This window comes from Topomyia yanbarensis, chromosome 1 (genome assembly GCF_030247195.1).
Source record: "Topomyia yanbarensis strain Yona2022 chromosome 1, ASM3024719v1, whole genome shotgun sequence".
Classification (NCBI taxonomy): Eukaryota; Metazoa; Arthropoda; class Insecta; order Diptera; family Culicidae; genus Topomyia; species Topomyia yanbarensis.
Window position 1 is genome coordinate 184,752,282 of NC_080670.1, and position 19,143 is coordinate 184,771,424.

At 40.1% G+C, this 19,143-nt stretch overlaps 1 protein-coding gene across 3 annotated transcripts in view; it reads right to left on the reverse strand.

The window, feature by feature from the left end:
• LOC131684054 (short-chain dehydrogenase/reductase family 16C member 6) overlaps nt 1–19,143 on the reverse strand; it is a 61,538-nt gene that overhangs the window by 4,247 nt on the left and 38,148 nt on the right. Inside the window, exons 2-4 of one of the 3 annotated variants that reach the window (XM_058966590.1) lie at nt 9,199–9,504; nt 8,957–9,134; nt 8,352–8,901 (exon numbers count right to left, since the gene is read on the reverse strand). The exons of the other annotated variants lie outside the window; for them this stretch is intronic. Of the exons in view, the coding sequence (XP_058822573.1) occupies nt 8,458–8,901; nt 8,957–9,134; nt 9,199–9,504 (928 nt within the window). The 3' untranslated portion in view covers nt 8,352–8,457. Of the gene's footprint in view, nt 1–8,351; nt 8,902–8,956; nt 9,135–9,198; nt 9,505–19,143 lie in introns of those variants that run through there. 3 annotated transcript variants of the gene reach the window in all.

Below are 19,143 nucleotides of genomic sequence, written 5' to 3' on the forward strand. Positions count from 1 at the left end.
GCATTCAATTGGGTCATTAAGCTATATATAGTTTTCCGTTCCATTCGATAAATTTTAGGTCCAATATACATAATATAACATTATTTCAAAAAAATTTCGTTGTAATACGTAAAAACGATTTTTTTTAAAATAAATCTTATCTAAACTTGGCAACCATACATAGGAAAACTGCGGTTGTTTACAGCTGGCCTATCAGGACAACACCCAAAATGAAAAAAAAATGCAATGTATGGTGTTTATGTCAAATAAAAATAACCCTGCGGGAAAACCGAGAAAACATGCCTTATTTTTTTCTGACAGGGCATCATTTGTCGTGAAATTCGATATGTCAAATCCTTCCTATAGTGTCAAATCCAGACTGTCAACATATTTCTTTATTTTAAATTTTAATATTATTTTCACGTTTCCTGAGTTGGAAAAAAACATTGTTGCAATCACGAAAATCAACTTTATCGATGTAAGTAATAAAAATCGACTTTTTTTTCTCATTTAATGACCCAATTACATAATTATACCAATATACATTTAAATTTTTTCACATTTCTTTATACAAATTTGCTTCCTTGAGGAAGCTCAGCAGTTTCTCTTTGTTTTCTTCTTCGCTGCATAAAGCCACTCGTAGACTCGTCGAATCAATGTCGTTCTTTTTCCTAGCTTCGTCGTATCTCCTGCAGTGGAGAATCACACGACGGATGTCAACAGTTACCCCCGCAGCACTCGCAGATTGGTGGGGCTTCTTTCTTCAACAGGAATTCGTTCGTTAGTGGGGTATGTCCAGTTCGGAGTCGGTTAAGCACTCGCCGATCCGCCGAGCTCTCGTGGTCAGTCCACTTCACCGTGTCAAATTTGATTTCACGAAGCTTGACTTCAGTGGACGCTGATCACCGATTGAATCATTGGTTTCGGATGACTGTTTTGATTTGGTTAACGGCGTCTGCACCCGGAACAGATTTATTCAATGGAGCAATGCCCCTGGCTTCTCCGGCGAGTTGATGTGCCTCTTCATTACCGCGGATGCCAGCGTGACCCGAAATCCAGCACAGCTTAATTGGACGGTTTCGAAGCATGTTCTCAGTCTCCTGGATCCACGGGTGCTGGGATGTGCCAGCTTCGATTGCTGATAGACAGCTAGCCGAATCTGACATTATTAGCAGGTCTTTTGATGTGTAGTACGCAGTTAGCGCTGTTCTTATTGCGAAAGCCTCGGCGGAGAAGACACTGCATTGCGGCGGAATGCCAACCAATTGGAGATAGTGTTCTCCGAAAACTCCCGCGCCGACAACGATATCGTCTTTCGAGCCATCTGTGTACACGACTGTTAAACGGCGAAAATGTTCTATCAGTAGCTCCTGAACGACTGGACGAACAATTTCAGAAGGATCTCCGGCTTTTACGCATTTCTTGACGTCCCACACGATCTGGGGTTTGGCTTCGTACCACTTCCGAGTAGTTAACCGCGTACGAGAGCAAGTATTTGGAAGAGGCGCTCTGACCACCTCTGTCAAACGACCGGAAGCTCGATGCTTCAAGGGAAGATCAGTGTTATCCTTGCTTTTTTCCATCATACGGATTGCCAATCGTGCAATGGTTTGGAGAACGATTAGATCGAACGGCTAGGTACCTGCTTCAGCCATAATGGCTAGGATTGGGCTCGTGACATATGCTTCGGATGCGAATCTTATCATCCTGTTGTAGGCAGGTGCGAGAGTTTGGATGACGGCAGCTCCTCTTCTGCTTGCGAGCCCCATGCCGTAGAGTAGTCGAGAGGTAACAATTGCTGACCCGATTTGCAGTAGAGACGCACGATGACCACGAGGTAACTTGGCACCGATCATCTTCAGGATACGCAGCCTGGATTAGCAAGCCTTCTTCGTCATTTTACAATGCGCTTTAAAGTTTAGCGATCGGTCGATGGTAACACCGAGGGTTTTCAGCAGCGTTTGTGTCGGAACAGATACACCACCTAACTTTATCGCTTGCGTGGGTTCGCGGTGGGCATTCGGGCTGCAATAGAAGATGCTGGATTTCGTTGCAGATATCGTAAATCCAACACTTCTCGACCATTTATCGACGGCTTTCACTGCGGATTGAAGTTTCCGAAGGAGCGACTGGTCTTTCTTCCCCCATACTAGAAACAGAATGTCGTCAGCGTACAGCAAGGTCGGAACCACGCGAAATATAGGTTGAATAGCCACGAGAAACAGCGTAACAGAAAGCACTGAGCCCCGTGGCACACCATTTTCCAGCGGATGTGCTGGCGACAAATGCCCCTCCACGTTTACCTGGAACATTCTTTCGGCCAAAAAATTGTTCAGGATGTTTATCATTCTTCCACGTATCTCCCATTTCTTTAGTGTGCGTAGTATGCCATATCTCCAGGTGGTGTCGTAAGCCTTCGACAAATCAGCGACGCTATCAAACAGTGTTCATCGTGATCTGGTAGAGACCTCTCTAGTTCCGCGAAGTATGTGTCAGTACCCCGACCGGACCTGAAGGCGTGTTATCGTTTGTCGAGACGCCGGTTCGACACAACTCGTTAAAGTGATTGGTTGGAAAGCAGATGGACCCGTGTCGCTCGAATTTGGCTTTGGGGTTGGCACAATTATTCCAGTTCTCCAACAGGATGGGAATACGCCACTGCACCATATTCTGTTGAAGAGCTCTAGCATGGCAATTTTCACCGACAATGGCAGTCGCTGAAGCATTGGATAACCGATGCAGTCCAGGCCTGACGACCCGCTCCGCCCTCAGTCGAGTGCCCACAGTAACTCATTCAGTGTGAAGTTGGAATTATGTATGTCGTCGGTATCTGGCGAGAATTGTATTCGGTTTCGTTCGTCCTTTTCCTTCTTCCGTTGGAACGGTTGTGGATAGCTGGATTGGATAGCTGTTGCGCCAGTTCTTCAGCTACTTCTTTCGGCTTGTCAGTGTATCCACTGGATCGTTTAATGACAGTTGAGCTATGCTTACGTTTCCCTCTCAGCGTGTTCATCTTTGACGTAGTAGAACTTGGAGATGGCTTCGCGACAAAGTCTTCCCATGCTCACTGTTTGGCGTCCTGGATTGACTTTCTCGCTGGGGCCCGCGATTCCTTAAAGCTTTTCAGTGCATCAGTTTTTCGTGGGTTTCACTCTCTGCACACTCTTTGCGTACCTTTATACTAAGGCCTTTGGTCTGCGAGAAGGCAACCAAAACTATCAACATATTAGCTATACAGGGAGCGTGACGAATTTTTGCAGTAAATGACAGTGCACTGAAAAAATTGTGATCATCATTGTAAATTTAAATTCGCTTTGCACACTATCACCGCCTAGTGACGATTCTTTGAACTATACCATCTGTTTGACATATTCGTTAATGTCATATGCCCGGTATACTGGTGGAGAGCCGAGATTGCAGCTCTACGATCAGCCTGTCTCAGAGCTAGACGTAGGATGCAAAGAGCTCGCACCGAGGATGCAAGAGAGAACCGCCGTGAAGTGTTTTGAGCTGTAAAATTGGCCCTTAACAAGGCCATAAAAAGCAGCAAGAGAGCGTGTTTCAACAACCTGTGTGAGAGTGCCAACGTGAATCCGTGGGGTGAAGCCCACAGGATCGTGATGGCCAAGACCGGAGGGGGTTCTTCACCCCCAGAACGGTCTCCGGACCGGTTGGCGACGATTATCGAAGTACTCTTCCCGTCTCGAGCTACAAGCACCTGGCCACCTGCACTACGAGACAGTGCGGGCACGGCCGAAACGGTGGCTCCGGTGACGAATGAAGAACTACTCGCAGTGGCTAAATCCCTAGCAATGAACAAAGCTCCAGGGCCGGATGGAGTTCCAAACAGCGCTCTCAAGGCAGCGATCATAGCGAACCCGAACATGTTCAGGCTAGCTATGCAGAGGTGCCTTGACGAGTGCCGTTTCCCCGATAGATGCAAAAGGCAGAAATTGGTGCTGTTGCCGAAGCCCGGGAAGCCGCCAGGCGACCCATCGGCGTACAGACCAATCTGTCTGATCGACACGACTGGCAAATTGCTTGAGAGGATATCCTCAACAGGCTAACCCAGTACGCAGAAGGTACGGACGGCTTGTCAAGCAACCAGTTTGGCTTTCGGAAAGGTAAGTCCACAGTGGACGCTCTCAACTCAGTGATAAAGACTGCCGAGATAGCGATTTAACGAAAAAGGCGAGGCATTCGATACTGTGCGTTAGTGACACTTGATGTGAAGAACGCATTCAACAGCGCAAGCTGGGATGCCATCGCGCTCTCGTTACACCGGTTGAGCCTACCGGTGGGTCTGTACCGGATCCTGGAAAGCTACTTCCAGAACCGCGTACTGCTATACGAGACCGATGCCGGTCAGAAAAGGGTTCCGATTACCGCCGGAATCCCGCAGGGCTCGATCCTAGGCCCGGTGCTATGGAACCTCATGTATGACGGGGTTCTGAGACTGAAGCTCCCTCCTGGGGTCAAGATCGTCGGCTTTGCCGACGACGTAACCTTGGAGGTCTACGGGGAGTCAATCCCTGAGGTAAAACTAACCGCAGAACACGCGATCAACACGGTGGAGGAATGGATGAGCGAATGGAGAGGCCTTGAGCTCGCTCAGCATAAGACGGAGGTAGTTATCGTCAACAACCGCAAGTCGGCACAATATGCAGTTATCCATGTGGGAGAAGTCGCGATCACTTCACAGCGGAGTCTGAAGTCTCTCGGAGTCATTATAGACGACCAGCTGACCTTCGACAGCCACGTCGACTATACATGCAAGAGAGCGTCGACTGCTGTTGCGGCTCTATCGAGGATGATGTCCAACAGCTCAAAGGTGTGCGCCAGTAGACGTAGGATACTGGCAGGCGTTGTCGTATCTATCCTCAGGTACGGCGGCCCGTCATGGTCAAGAGCACTGAGGGTACCTACAGAAACTGGAGAGCACCTACCGCGTGATGTGCCTCAGAATGATATCTGCCTACCGCACGGTACCACACGATGCATTCTGCGTGATAGCGAGCATGATGCCAGTCGGGCTGGTCATTCGGGAAGATGAAGAGTGTTTCGAGCTACGTGGAAATAGAGGAGCCCGCGAGCGCACCAGGGTGACCTCGGTCGCCAGATGGCAGCGTGAGTGGGATAACTCCTCGAAAGGTAGGTGGACCCACCGACTGATACCTAACATATCGAGCTGGGTGGGAAGACCCCATGGGGAAATTCACTTCCATCTGACACAATTCCTGTCAGGCCATGGCTGTTTCCGACAGTACCTCCACAGGTTCGGGCACGCGGAGGTCCCAGTCTGTCCGGACTGCCCAGGTGTAGACGAAACTGCCGAACACATACTGTTCGTATGTCCTCGGTTCGACGTCGAAAGGAGAGCAATGCTTGACGTCTGTAGCTGGGACACAACCCCTGATACCCTTATTCAGCGGATGTGTCAAGCGGTGGAGAAGTGGAACGCAGTCTCGACTGCAACCACCCAGATTGCCTGCAGGCTACAGAGAATCTGGCGCACCGAGCAACAGATTGGTTAGTTGGAGCGGAAAGGGCCGACCGCGAAAAAGTGAGTGAATGGTCTGTTCATGCTAAGGCAGGTTTGGCGCAGCGACTGGCAACCGCGTAAGGGGTAAACCCAGCCACCCCGAAGCAAGGCAGAAGAGCGAGTGTATAGGCGTATATGTGGACTGCCTCATGCCAAGATGGGAGGGTCGTAGCGTAGTATGTTGGGACTTAGCTATCGATGCATCGTGGCGTGGCAGAGGAGTGAAAGCGTGAGCATCCAAGTCAGTCTCACACGGTATGTTAAGGGTGAGCACAAAAGTCAGCCTCACATGGTATGGTAGAGGCGAGCACAAAAGTAAGCCTAGCAAGGAATGAGTAAGGTGAGCACACAAGTCAGCCTCGCAAGGAACGAAAAAGGTGAGCACAAAAGTCAGCCTCATGTGGAGTGTTTGAGAGTGAATAGTGAAAGTAAGCCTCATACAGGACGTATGAACGCGTGAGTGAGAGTGAATGAGTACATCAAGTACAGCCATCCCCCCAGAAGTAATACCGAGAGGTAGTTTCTGGGGGGAATGATTGCGGAGCCCAATGGAGTTTAGTCGGTATTAATGGCAGCGTCACCATTCGAGCCCGACACGCCCCCAGTACACCCCGTGTGGTAGCTTGGACACCTACCAATAGCACGTGTACTGGGTTAGGACGTAAACGTCTTCTCCATTGTAAAAAAAAAATAAAAAAATATGATGATACATTGGTGTACGTAAGTTGGGCAAAATAAGCTGACAACAGACATTAATTAAACGGGCGAGACGACCGGGGCCGTTATTTGTATTCCGAAATGACCAAATTCTGGGAAAGGTAGGAGTTTCTTTGCAGGCAACTTCACTATGCGAGCAAGCTGAGATGCTTTATACTTTTCAGCGCTCTAAATGTGACATGAGGGGTGGTATCCCGGTTGGGGTCGCAATCTGACTCAATTTTGGAGTCACGCAAAGCGGCATTAGACTACAGTCGTGATTCGCTGGTTGGACACTTTTTAACTGGACCGGTTTTTAGTTGGACCTCCGCTAATTGGACCATTGTCCAACTAAAAAGCGTTTGAACGCCAAAATTTCATGTCAAATTTACTTTGACAATTAATCTGACAATATTTAGAGATGTGAACAGATGCATTTACACTGCCAGCATCCCCTTTGGATAGTTTTTGACATTTATCAGTCGGTCCAACTAGCGAATTAAATTCGTTCGTTGGACAAGGCTGTGACCCAACCAGCGAATCACGACTGTATTTGGAACGTCACACAGGTGCATGCGCAATTCAAAGCAATGAAAACCAACAATTCCGATTCGTTTTCGTGAGCACAATTGGGTCATTAACTGAAGAATAAAATTCTCCTTTTATTTCATGAACCGATAGAGCTCATATTTCTAAATTTAACGATATATATTGGGGAAGATGGGGTAAAACGCAAAAGTGTGCCTTAGATTATGCAATTAGTAAGTTTTCAGAACAATTTTTCTGTTTTCGATTAAAAAATAAGCCAAATCAAAGAAGAGGGCATTTTGCCCCCGATGGAGCAGAGATATAAATTTAGCAAAAAGTGAATTATTTAGTAGATTTTTCATATATAGTGCGACAGAATGATGAACAACGGTATGAATTGAACTGGAATGCACGGATATAATAATACAAATTGCATTTATAAGAGCTGAAAAGCCTTGTTGCACGAGTCACGCTAATGACATGAGAAGAGCACGTAATTGTCTTTTGTTTATTTCTTGAGCTGCTATTGATGTACGGTTATCAAACTTTGACAAAGTATGTTGACTATGGCTGACTTCCGACTGGTGTTACCCTTTTCTGGAAATTTTCAGCATTTTCGATATAAGCAAGGGGTGCATTTTACCCCATCTTCCCCTATATGTTAAACCTCTAAAATATCAGAATGATTTTTAATTGATTTTCTATAAAAATGTAAACACGCCCTCATTGAACTCATCGGTCTTCCTTGACAGTGAATTTAGCCACGTGGGTCAGCATTTTTGACAGTTATCCCAGCAAAAGTATAGGGATCAAGGTAGTTCAATGGAAGGTGTGGTCGTGACAATTCAATTTTATAAAATAATTTTTATTTATTTTACGTACAAAAAAGTGAAAATAATTTCAATTACGTATCTTTAAAGTCAGCTGCATCTGAAAGCTGCATATAGCTTAGAAAAACTCTAGAAAGAGAACTTCGGAGACTCCATTTTGGATCGATTGGATTCGCGTTTAGCTGTCAAAAAACGAATACAAACGAACATTGCCTATCCTTATAACATTGGACGTGTTGCCATGCAATGCCGGGGCATACGTTGCCAAAAATGCTGTTTTTCTCTCCGCAGTTCTCTTACTAGAGTTTTTCTAATATAGCTTAAAGACCCAATGTGATTATTTTTGTATGAAATGGCACTTTTCTCAGTTCGATTGCACCAATTAAGCTTACTATTAAGGCGACTTCGGTGAACAATTCGTAATCAACTTTTCATCGAATTATGAGATTTGTATGACTCATACTGTAAATAAGTGATTGATTTCCCTCCCTCATTCGACTTGATCGTTCTATTAATAACTGCTGTTCACGAAGAATAGTTGATTTTAATGTTAACTCATCGATTTTTTCTGCTTCTGAATGTAATTTCATTCTGAACTCTTTTTTGTGTGACATTAATTGTGGCTGAGCTGCGTAGCAATCTTCAACAAACATTTAGACAGACAAAAACGGAATTGATGCCGGTCCCTCATCCTCAATCATTTTTTGGTACTATTGTGAAACTAATAATATGCTATGGACATTGTCGTCAGTGAAAGTTCAAACATCCCGAGAAGGAAAAAATCAGTTTTACAGTTCTCTTTATTTGTTTAAAACAAAATTAAAAATAACATCAACAAAAGTTCCACTCGACCCAAACCACAACCCAAAATTCAAACCACTCTTACAAATCCGACTTCAGTCCGGTATCCAAGAAGTTACCCAGTTCCTGTCCGGTCTTGAGCGGAAAGATACGCATGAATGTGTTTAGATAGAGAAGATATTTCGGAACCGATGCTTCCACGAGACCACGACGTTGAGCATCGATAATCGCCGCAGCTGCTTCCTCCGGTTTGACCATCTTCATCAAATTTGGGAAGCGCGTGTAAGGTCTCTGGCACAAACCCGTATCAACCATGTACGGAAAAATGGTGGTGAATTTTATGCTCGGCTTTCGGGGATCCGCACGTAGCTCCTCGGACATAGCCTCCATTATTCCTCGAACGGCAAACTTGGTTCCACAGTACGGTACTAGGTTATTGAAACCGGCCAAACCAGCGATCGATGACAGCGCAACAATATGGCCACGATCTCGTGTCAGCATATCTGGCAGCACTGCTTGGAGGAGCTGGAGAAAAATTTGTTGATTCAATAGCCTTTTACATTAGTTAGCCAACATTTACCCAAAAGTGCGCCAACACATTGATATCGAAGGTCTTCTTGATCTCCTGCTCGCTTTGTTGTAGCAGGGGATGCGTCGGCATGATCCCAGCATTGTTTACCAAAATGGTAACCACACCGACCTGTTCCTTGATCCTTTTGATCACATCGAAGATCTGTTCCCGATTTGTAACATCACAGCTGAAGTGCAAAAAATACTTGATTGGAACCGATTTCATCACGCAATCAACAGTTTAAATCTCACGTGAAACCAAAGGCATTACCACCCTTCAGCTTAATCTCGGCAACCGTTTCCGAGTTGGTCTTCTCATTGACGTCCACGCAGATGACGGTGGCACCAAGGGCAGCATACTGGAATGACAAACATTTACCCATACCGTGGCCGGCTCCGGTAATCAGAACTATGTCCCCATTTACGTCGACAGCAGCCGGAGAAATGAATAGCTGGACGATGGCGACCACATAGTTGACGGTCGCTTTCAGTAGGAAGGCCAGAAACTCGAAAACGATCAGGACGACTTCGAAAGGTCCGGGACCACCTGCGGTGTTACTGGTAACGGTATTACGTGTATTCGGTTAGAAATATAAGAGGTTGTACTTACAAAATAGAGTCAGATATCTATATGACAGGCGATTACCTCAGGCACGTTAAACATAAACACATCAAGCACATGCACGTGAAACTGAACGGTCAATTTTGGGGACCAGCACGGATACAATTCGGCGATGGAATGACTTCATGAACAAGCTGTGGGTATGATAGTTGACATTTACGCTCATGAATAGATCGATGGTAGTGTTATGCGAAAATGTCAAATAACTTTTTAATTTTAAACAGTTAAACCTATGAAACAAAGACGTAGTCCTACGTCAATAATAGTCTGTTGGACACTTTTTAAACTGAACCTCCTTTTATTTGGGCCTTCGCTAGTTGGACCATTGTCCAACTAAAAAGCATACGAATGTCAAAACCCTTTGTCAAATTCAATTCGACAAGCAAACTGGTAACAGAGATGTGAACAGATGCATCTATACTACTAACATCCCCTTTTATCAATTTTTAATATCTGACAGTTGTTTAACCAAGCGAATCAAATTCGTAAGTTGGACATTTATATTTCACAAGCTCCACTTTCAAACGCTGGTCACCAGAGAACAGTCAAATCATTTATAGAAAATCAACACGCGAAGATAAAAGTGTTTAAGTTATTTGGACTTAAACTGTATATCTGTTTAACCAATTTTTAAAAAGTTCGATTGTTCAATACTCAGGGGGCCAAAGTGGCCATTAGTAATCATACAAGTTGGTGTGCTTGCTCAATCGGATATCAGATCAAAAGCGTTTTATCGCTAGAGGTCGCTTGATAACAAAGGAAATGAAAAATTATGTAATCATTACTGAATTCAGACTCACTCAGTTATTTTCATTGTTTATTTCGAGTCATCGTGACCACTGATTGGATTTGTGCTCACGGTAATACTCCTAAAACATTCCCATCGCAATAAAAATCATCAACAGTTTAAATAATACTTCTTATCTAGAATGTTTATCTTATCGTACGCGACTTGTAATATTTTTGACAACATCCAACCAAAAAAAAACGTATGCCGGTATGTGTATAAACAAAAATTAACAATCGTAAACCGGCCCGCTAATCTCTAACTCAACAGTAGGTTGCAAATCTTATCTAACCGATTCCCGATCGGGACTTTGAACTTGCAACAAAAACACTGTCTGTATCGAACTTTGGCTCAAGGTCTGACCTTGACCAAGGTGTTTGCGCTGCAATTTTTGTGTTCTAGATTTTTACATATAGGCAGCTGGAACAAGTTTCTGATCCAAGCAGGCCGAGCGCGAGATGTGGTTGCCTCAGACCGGTTTTACTGTAATTACCTACAGATATGTGCACGTATGGACCTACGTACACGCACTTCGGATGAACAACGCGACGCTAAGATCAACTTGCCATTTCGTGGTGGAAGAACAAAAAATAAAAAAAACCAGTGGTGTTCTTTAGTTGGTTCCGGGTCGTAATCGTAAGTATGTATGATCGATGATCGACGAGTATGTGCTGAGCACCTACGGTGTCTGAGTAGCGGTTGGGTACCTGCGTAAGAAGCTGAATAATGACGGTATTAACGGAAAAGGTTATTGATCACATCTGCTGCCAAGGTTACTCGACGCTGTATCGGTAGCAGTTTCAGGTGTCATATTAGGTAAAGACGTTGAATCTCTGCATAAAAACTTGATATTTTAATTTTTTGTTTACCATTTATCTGTCAGTGTGGTTCCAATCGAGATCTGCCAAAGAGCATTCAAATCAAGAAAATTCTTTTCGAACGACAGTTCGATTGTAATGACACTGACAGATATATGGAATAAAGAAAGAGTTAAGATATTGAGTCTTTGCACAGAGATTGTCATCACTGTAGGAAAAGAAGGAATCTTTCAAAAGATCAATAAGTGCTTTCGTCATATTGCTTCCTACATTCAAATGTTTCAGAATAATTATCCGACAGGAACCTGTTTCTTGTAGAATGTTTTCGCTTTTTATAGGGTCGATGTTCCCTTATTGAAATTTTTTAGACTTATTTTTTTTATTAATATAGGAATCAATATTTTTGTTTTTTTTCTTATATCAAAAGTATTTCATTCAACCATTTGACCCACAGTGCGTTGAACAAAAATAACTAACTCTAATGGATTCAAGCAAGTGGGTTGAATTATGGAGCGTCTACCCTACCAAAGAGCACAGCACCACAATTAAAGTTCAACACTGCTCCGTAACAGGTCAAACTAGTTACTCTAATTGAATTCTAGAAAATTATCTGAAGTGTAATAACAAATGTCTTGTCAGTGTGTGCGTAGACAAAAGTGCACAACTTTGTATCTATTTAAATCATATCGAGCTACAGCTATTCATTTGATAATCGTTATTCAAACATGCAGTTGTTAATTCCATGAAAAAATATCCTATCTGAGAACTATTTTTGCCGGAAAAAAAATAACTGCAGTTTCGCCACACCAGCACACTGAAGAGTAGAGCAGAGTGAGGTAGCGTTTTTTACAGAACATTTCTTTAAAAAACGTCAAAATTTCCCTTTCACCATATTAGGGCTATAATTCCAGTTATTTTTAACCGATTTTAACAACCAATTTGTAAATTAGATTATAGTATTATCTTTTTGAGAAACTAAACATTACTCTTAGACCAATCATAAAGTGTATTAATTCTGACAGAGCCGTCTTAGGAGCACTTGGGGGCCCTTTGGCACTCTTGAACTAAGAGGCCCAAGCAGAAGTTAATGCTGTGCAATTCCACCATCTACGACATGTGGTACTGATTACGTTCAAAAACGTTAGTCAAGCAGAATTATTTGCTTCGCAAACAACTTGTAACACGACGTCAACGGCAATAACTTTTTTACAGCATCCCAACGTATATAGATAATGACAGTATTGAAATAGAGCTACATGATCTAGCACCTCGTACTAGTTCCGCCGGTTTCAAACAACTCACAACAACAAAATACGGACCGGTGGATAGTGTTAAGGAAGATACTTGGAGGAAGTTCTTCCCAGGACTTCGCAATGACGTTCGTGTGATGAAAATGCGTCCGACAAAACCTGGTCTCTTCTACTTGATCGCCCCATGCACAGTGCCGTCGGGCCCCAAGGCTGGTATTATTACCGAGCCATTCTAAACCTACTTATTAGACTCTTGATTGGAGGGATTGTATGCATTCAACTGTTCAAATCAAACTATGTTGGATCTGTTGCTTTTTCTGTTGATCAGAGTCTTATTACGCTAGTATATAGTGCTTAAGGTTCAACTGAGAAAGTTTGGAAAAACGGTCATCTTCGAAAACGACAAAAGCAGTTTTTTCACACACCGCTGCTAAAATCTTCATGAAAATCAATCAGTGATATTCTATCAACGCTCCGAATACATTGATTCATTTTCATGAAAAATGTTCCAACGGTGCGAGAAAAAACTGCTTTTTTCGTTTTCCAAAATGGCCGCATATTGAGGCGTTCTCAGTTGAACCTTAACGCAGCAGTGATCGATTTCAAAGGCTTTCCTACATGTCCAAGCTTTGGTGGGGTTGAGCATCTGCTGATACTGATAGGTAAAGTTAGACTATTGGCGTGCTCATAAAGTTGTTCTATGGAGAAATTACAATATAGTACATTGTTGCAAAGAATCGTAAACACGACAACGAACAGAAAAACGTCAAACACAAGATTTCCATCTATATGGATGGAATATAGTGCAACAGAAGCTCAACTACATGACCTGTTGAAAACAATAAAGTACGTCTATGTGGGAGAAATTTCCTGTCTGAAAATAAGTACCAGTGGTGCTAGTGTTTAGGAGATGCGAGCCAGGTAGGTTATTTTGACAACTTCTTATTCCGTATCAAAATCGGATAAAATTACCACAGTTACGAGTTTTTCAATTTGGGAGTACCCGAGTGTACATAACGAGTATCAACGTTATAGGAGGTTCACGGAGCTAATTCGTGTAATCGTACCTCGATTGTTTCATTGCCTATAAACAGAGGTACTGACTTCATATTGCCACATTCAAGGATTTATTTCGTTTCGTTAAACAAACGCTTCTGCTTGATTGATGGTCTGGAACATAATCAGCACGCTATGTCTCACACGGTGAAATTGTAGGGTGTAAACATTGGCCAAATTTAGCCCCATTTGTACTTTTAATAATATTTTCACTTCTCAAACAGGTGATTTTAAGGAACTTCTTGAAAAGTAAACAGGAATACAGTCGTGATTCGCTGGTTGGATACTTTTTAACTGGACCGCTTTTTAGTTGGACCTCCGCTAGTTGGACCATTGTCCAACTAAAAAGCATCTGAATGTCAAAATCTTATATAAAATTTACTTTGACAATCAATCTGACAATTATTAGAGATGTTAATAGATGCAACTACTCTACTAATGTCTCCTTTACAGAGAGTTTTTGACATTTGTCAGTCGGTCCAACTAACGAATCAAATTCGTTAGTTGGACAGAGGTGTGGCCCAACCAGCGAATCACGACTGTATAGGTTGACCACAATAGGCCGCTTTCTGCTTGTAATCGTCACTCATTTTTGTTCACGTTCGACACAGTATGTTGTAGCACGATATTTTGCTTCTGTGACAAAGCGACAGGTAGATTTAAATGCTGGTAGCGGTGGTGCAGTTTTTAGCTTTTGTTGTAAGCACGATGAGAAGAAGCTGCAGCTCGAAATTCTCGTGTAAAAATATAAAAAAATAATATAAATACTCTTCACATAGCCCTAACGCTATGAGAGTGTCCAATCTTCAAGAAATGATGTTTATTGCTTCAAACTGAGCTAACTGAAATTGGAAATGCATTTGTCAAGGATTCCTTTAAGTACACCCTTCGACCGTACATGATCAGTTACGTCTTAAATTCTTCTGATCAGTGTAGGACAACCACTTTGATCGCGATATAGACGTAAAGTGCAAAACCCACACAATAAATTTCAATTTCAAGTATTGTTCACTAGTTTTTAGACTATGGGAGTTACAAGAGTACATACGATGGTCAATTTCGTAGAAAGCCATATATTCTCTTCCAATGAAGACTCCACTTCGCCGAATTTTGTCACATTTTCGACCAATCGATAAAATGTGAATTATCATCACGTTTATCGCCATGATGTGCATTAATGTTCCATCCTCGCTGTAGGAATAGAAATAACGGCTCTTTGTAATATTTTTACTTTCAGTACGAACTTTTTGTTGTGATAGGTTCTTTTGTTATGCACACTCGTTTGTTATGATCGACTCGGGAAGACGCAGAAAATGAACGCAATGATAGATTTTAAAGAATAAAAACAAACAATAATTTCAAATTTCTGCAGCGCTGTGAAAAGTTACAAATATTCGAGTGCATCTTTTTTGAATACATTAGCATGGATCCATGCTCAGCGCGGGGCCCCCAAATTTATTCTTTTTCTTCCTTTGGCAGTAAATAGTATAGAAACTCGTAGTAGCAGACTTGCGGATGTAAAAACCGTAAAACTGGCAACTAGAAAAACAAGCATGTTACTCTGGCATCACCCAAAATGTGCTTGCTCGACTGTATTCGATTTTCAAGAGGTTCAATATATGATTCAAAAGAGAAGTTATACGTTTGATACCTAGCAACAAGAAATAAAGAAAAGCAATAAAATTATCCAAATATTCCAAATTCTACATAACATTGTAAAATGCAATACGGACATGAATGACAAAATAAATATTTTAAATGAAATCGCAATACTTGATCAGCTTGTTCGCATTGTATGACGTCATGCTCGTTTGGCTCCGGATTTTGACAGTTTGTTCGGCTCAATAAAATGTGCCTTCCCTGATCTATTACAATGAGTGTCTATAGTAAACAGGAGTGAGTTTTTTTCTGTTTGCTCTGGAGAAACCAAGGGCAAGGAGCAAAATCTGGAAGAGATCTAATGTCAAAACGGGACTGTAGACGTGTGTTTCGGTATGTTCCTACACACAGAAAAAACCTACTCTTAGCTTGAAAATAACACTTGTATTTTGATTATTATTCTTGATTAGTTCAAAAGTTTTACTTTCAACCTAAGAGTAGGCGTTGGTAGCTTTTTGCTAAGAGCGGAACACTCTTAGCAAAAAGCAGCCACAATTTTGATTTTCTTTGTGTTATTTATAAAAAATGCTATCATTTTTCAGAATTGAATGCCATTTACACAAAAATCTGAAAAATACAAACGCTTCTATAAAATTGTAACCCCAAGTTCTTCTTTAAATTTTATTATTACATATAGTTAGTATATAATTGTGATACATATCAAAATTTTGTATTACTTTATACGGATTTGGTTCCATAAGTTGTTGGGCGATCATTTCTTTTGAGGCCTTATATTAGTCTTTGCGGTGTTTTTCACAACGTTCTTAAGGTTTCCCTTTATATTCGATCAGTAATTTTCGATCGGATGTAAATTAGGGTAGTTAGATGGAACAAAAACAATTTTTTTTCAATTATGGGGATCGGTTCAATTATTATGGTCATTCACTGTTTATTTCGGGTCAGAAAAATCTTCAAAAAAATCTAACCCTATATGCAGGGTTGGGAATCGAATCCAGGTGAGCTGCTTACAAGGCAATCGTTTACCAACTATTCGGGCCCCCAAACAAAATTACTATTTTCACATCATGCAATCGTGTCCTTATATATATATATATATATATATATATATATATATATATATATATATATATATATATATATATATATATATATATATATATATATATATATATAATATATATATATATGTATATATATATATATATATATATATATATATATATATATATGTATATATATATATATATATATATATATATATATATATATATATATATATATATATATATATATATATATATATATATATATATATATATATATATATATATATATATATATATATATATATATATATATATATATATATATATATATATATATATATATATATATATATATATATATATATATATATATATATATATATATATATATATATATATATATATATATATATATATATATATATATATATATATATATATATATATATATATATATATATATATATATATATATATATATATATATATATATATATATATATATATATATATATATATATATATATATATATATATATATATATATATATATATATATATATATATATATATCTGATCAGAACAACGTTTTAGTTGCATGATTTTTCAGAAAAGTTTTTTACTGGCTTTTGCGATCTGTTTTATTAGAACGGCTGATATACTGCCCGACGTTTCGGCTACTGGTAATGGCCTTTTTTAAGGGAAATATTTTATCCCTTGAAAAAGGCCATAAGGGTAGCAGAAACGTCTGCAGTATAAATCAGCCGTTCTAATAAAACACACCGCTAAAGCTGAAAATCCAGTAAATCTTCATCCGGTCGTCCCACAAGTCATGATTTTAGTCATTTCTGCCTATCAATTTTACCGTTTCTAGTGCCCGCTATTACGCATTTCTGATGAGGTTTTTGCCTGACCCCGAAACTAAGTCAGATTTTAACCTAATTTCAAAACTTTTCTGGAAAGCCGTGTTAAAGCATTATCTGCCCAGTACGCTTTGTTTCACCGAAACGCACGCTGCCTTGTAATCCACAAACAGATGGCGAGCCCGCAAGTCGTATTGCCGAAATTTATCCAAAATATGTCGCCTGGTAAACATCGTATCCGTCGTTGATCGTTCGATCTGGTATTCACCGTCAAAAGATTCACCCAAAGGCCAAAAGTCTTGTCAATCATTCTCAATCTTAATTATATCTGTATCATCTTTAATTGTTTGCCGTTCAGTAATAAATGCTTTTTCTCCTAGTGTCGCTGATGGATTTGTAAAACTTTCCCGGGTACATTTTCGCCGTACTCTCATTTCATGCGCTGAAATAGATCACCATATCGTTCCATGTTTGACGTTTAGCCGCTGCAAGCATTCGGCTTCTAGCATGGTCTTTCGCTACTCCCTCACAACACCAGAAAATGTTAAATAAATAAATAAATGAAATATCGATCGTCTATCAAATCACGACCATTTTGGGAGCGCATTTTCCAATGCGTGCAGTTTCAGATGTATTTTCCTTAAGAAGGTATTTGGTAAAAACCATTTGTGTATAAGGACACCTACTTTTAAGTTCAGTTTCAACGTTTCGCGTTCCTCTCATCAGCGGGGAACGGGATTGTCGTGTCCGAACGTTCTATCAGCCAGACTTCCTCGTTCAAAGTCAATCACACAACTGCCGAACTTTTTCCTGCTCGTTTAATTTATCCATATTTCTCTCTTCGCTCCCACAATTTTATTTTAATATTCTCTTTCTCTCCATCTCAGTCCCTACCCAGACATCAGTTATTGATGTGTAAAGTATGTTATTATAGGAAGTTTTCTGCGTTATCAGTACACAATTTCTCACGTGGTGTAGCTGTATATATGTCACTTCCTCGAGAGAATGTTTCATTTTTACGTTTAGTAACTTTTCCACCTCATGTTCTATCGGTCTAAGAAGATTTTTTTAAAGTTCATCGAAATTGTTTTGTTCGGTAGTTATAGCACTTCTATTTTTTGTTGCTGGTTCTCTATTCGTTTTGGTTGTTGAATTTCAGTCGAGAGAAAATACATGATATGGGCGGAACATAACCGCAAAAAAAAATTTCTTTCAAAAACGTCACGTTAACAAAAAAATTGAGTTTTTGGTGTTCAAAATTTTAAACAAAAATTCATTGCAAAGAATCCAAAATTGTTTGATGAGAAAGGAACCGTTCAAGTACACGAGAATGTAAATGCAAACAAATAAAAAAAATATGAAAATCGGATGAATAGTTTTTGAGATATCACGTTCACCGCAACGGTACTTTTCAAAAAACTTCATTCCGAGATAATTGCGTTTAAAGTTTTGTGTTAACTTCATGCGTGGAAGAACCAGCGCGCTGCAAACGGCTATAATTTAAAATCTTGTGCTCCGATATGGATGAAATTTTGCTCAAATATTTTCAAAAGTATGTACTTTCAGAATATTCAATAACTTTTTTTTTGATTTTTTGAATTCCAACTTTGTATATAATCCCTTAAAAGAATCTAATTATAGAAAAAAATGTGTATGACAATATGTGCATTTATTGAACGAGCATGTCAAGTAAAACAAATACTATAAATCCACCCAAAAGTGTCATGAAGGCTTGAGTATATTTATCCTAAAAAATGAAACAAGTCGCAGTTTGTAGGATGCAGCAATCGAAATTCGTTTTGAAGTACCTGATTTGGCAGGCCATATGCACTTGATGCCAACGTAGTGAACAATTCGTGACCAAAGGCACTGCTGTATCCTTATAAAAAGTAATTAGCAGTACGCTCACAACATTCTGAATATGTTGATTGATTTTTATAAATATTGAACAAACGGCGTATATATATATATATATATATATATATATATATATATATATATATATATATATATATATATATATATATATATATATATATATATATATATATATATATATATATATATATATATATATATATATATATATATATATATATATATATATATATATATATATATATATGTATATATTC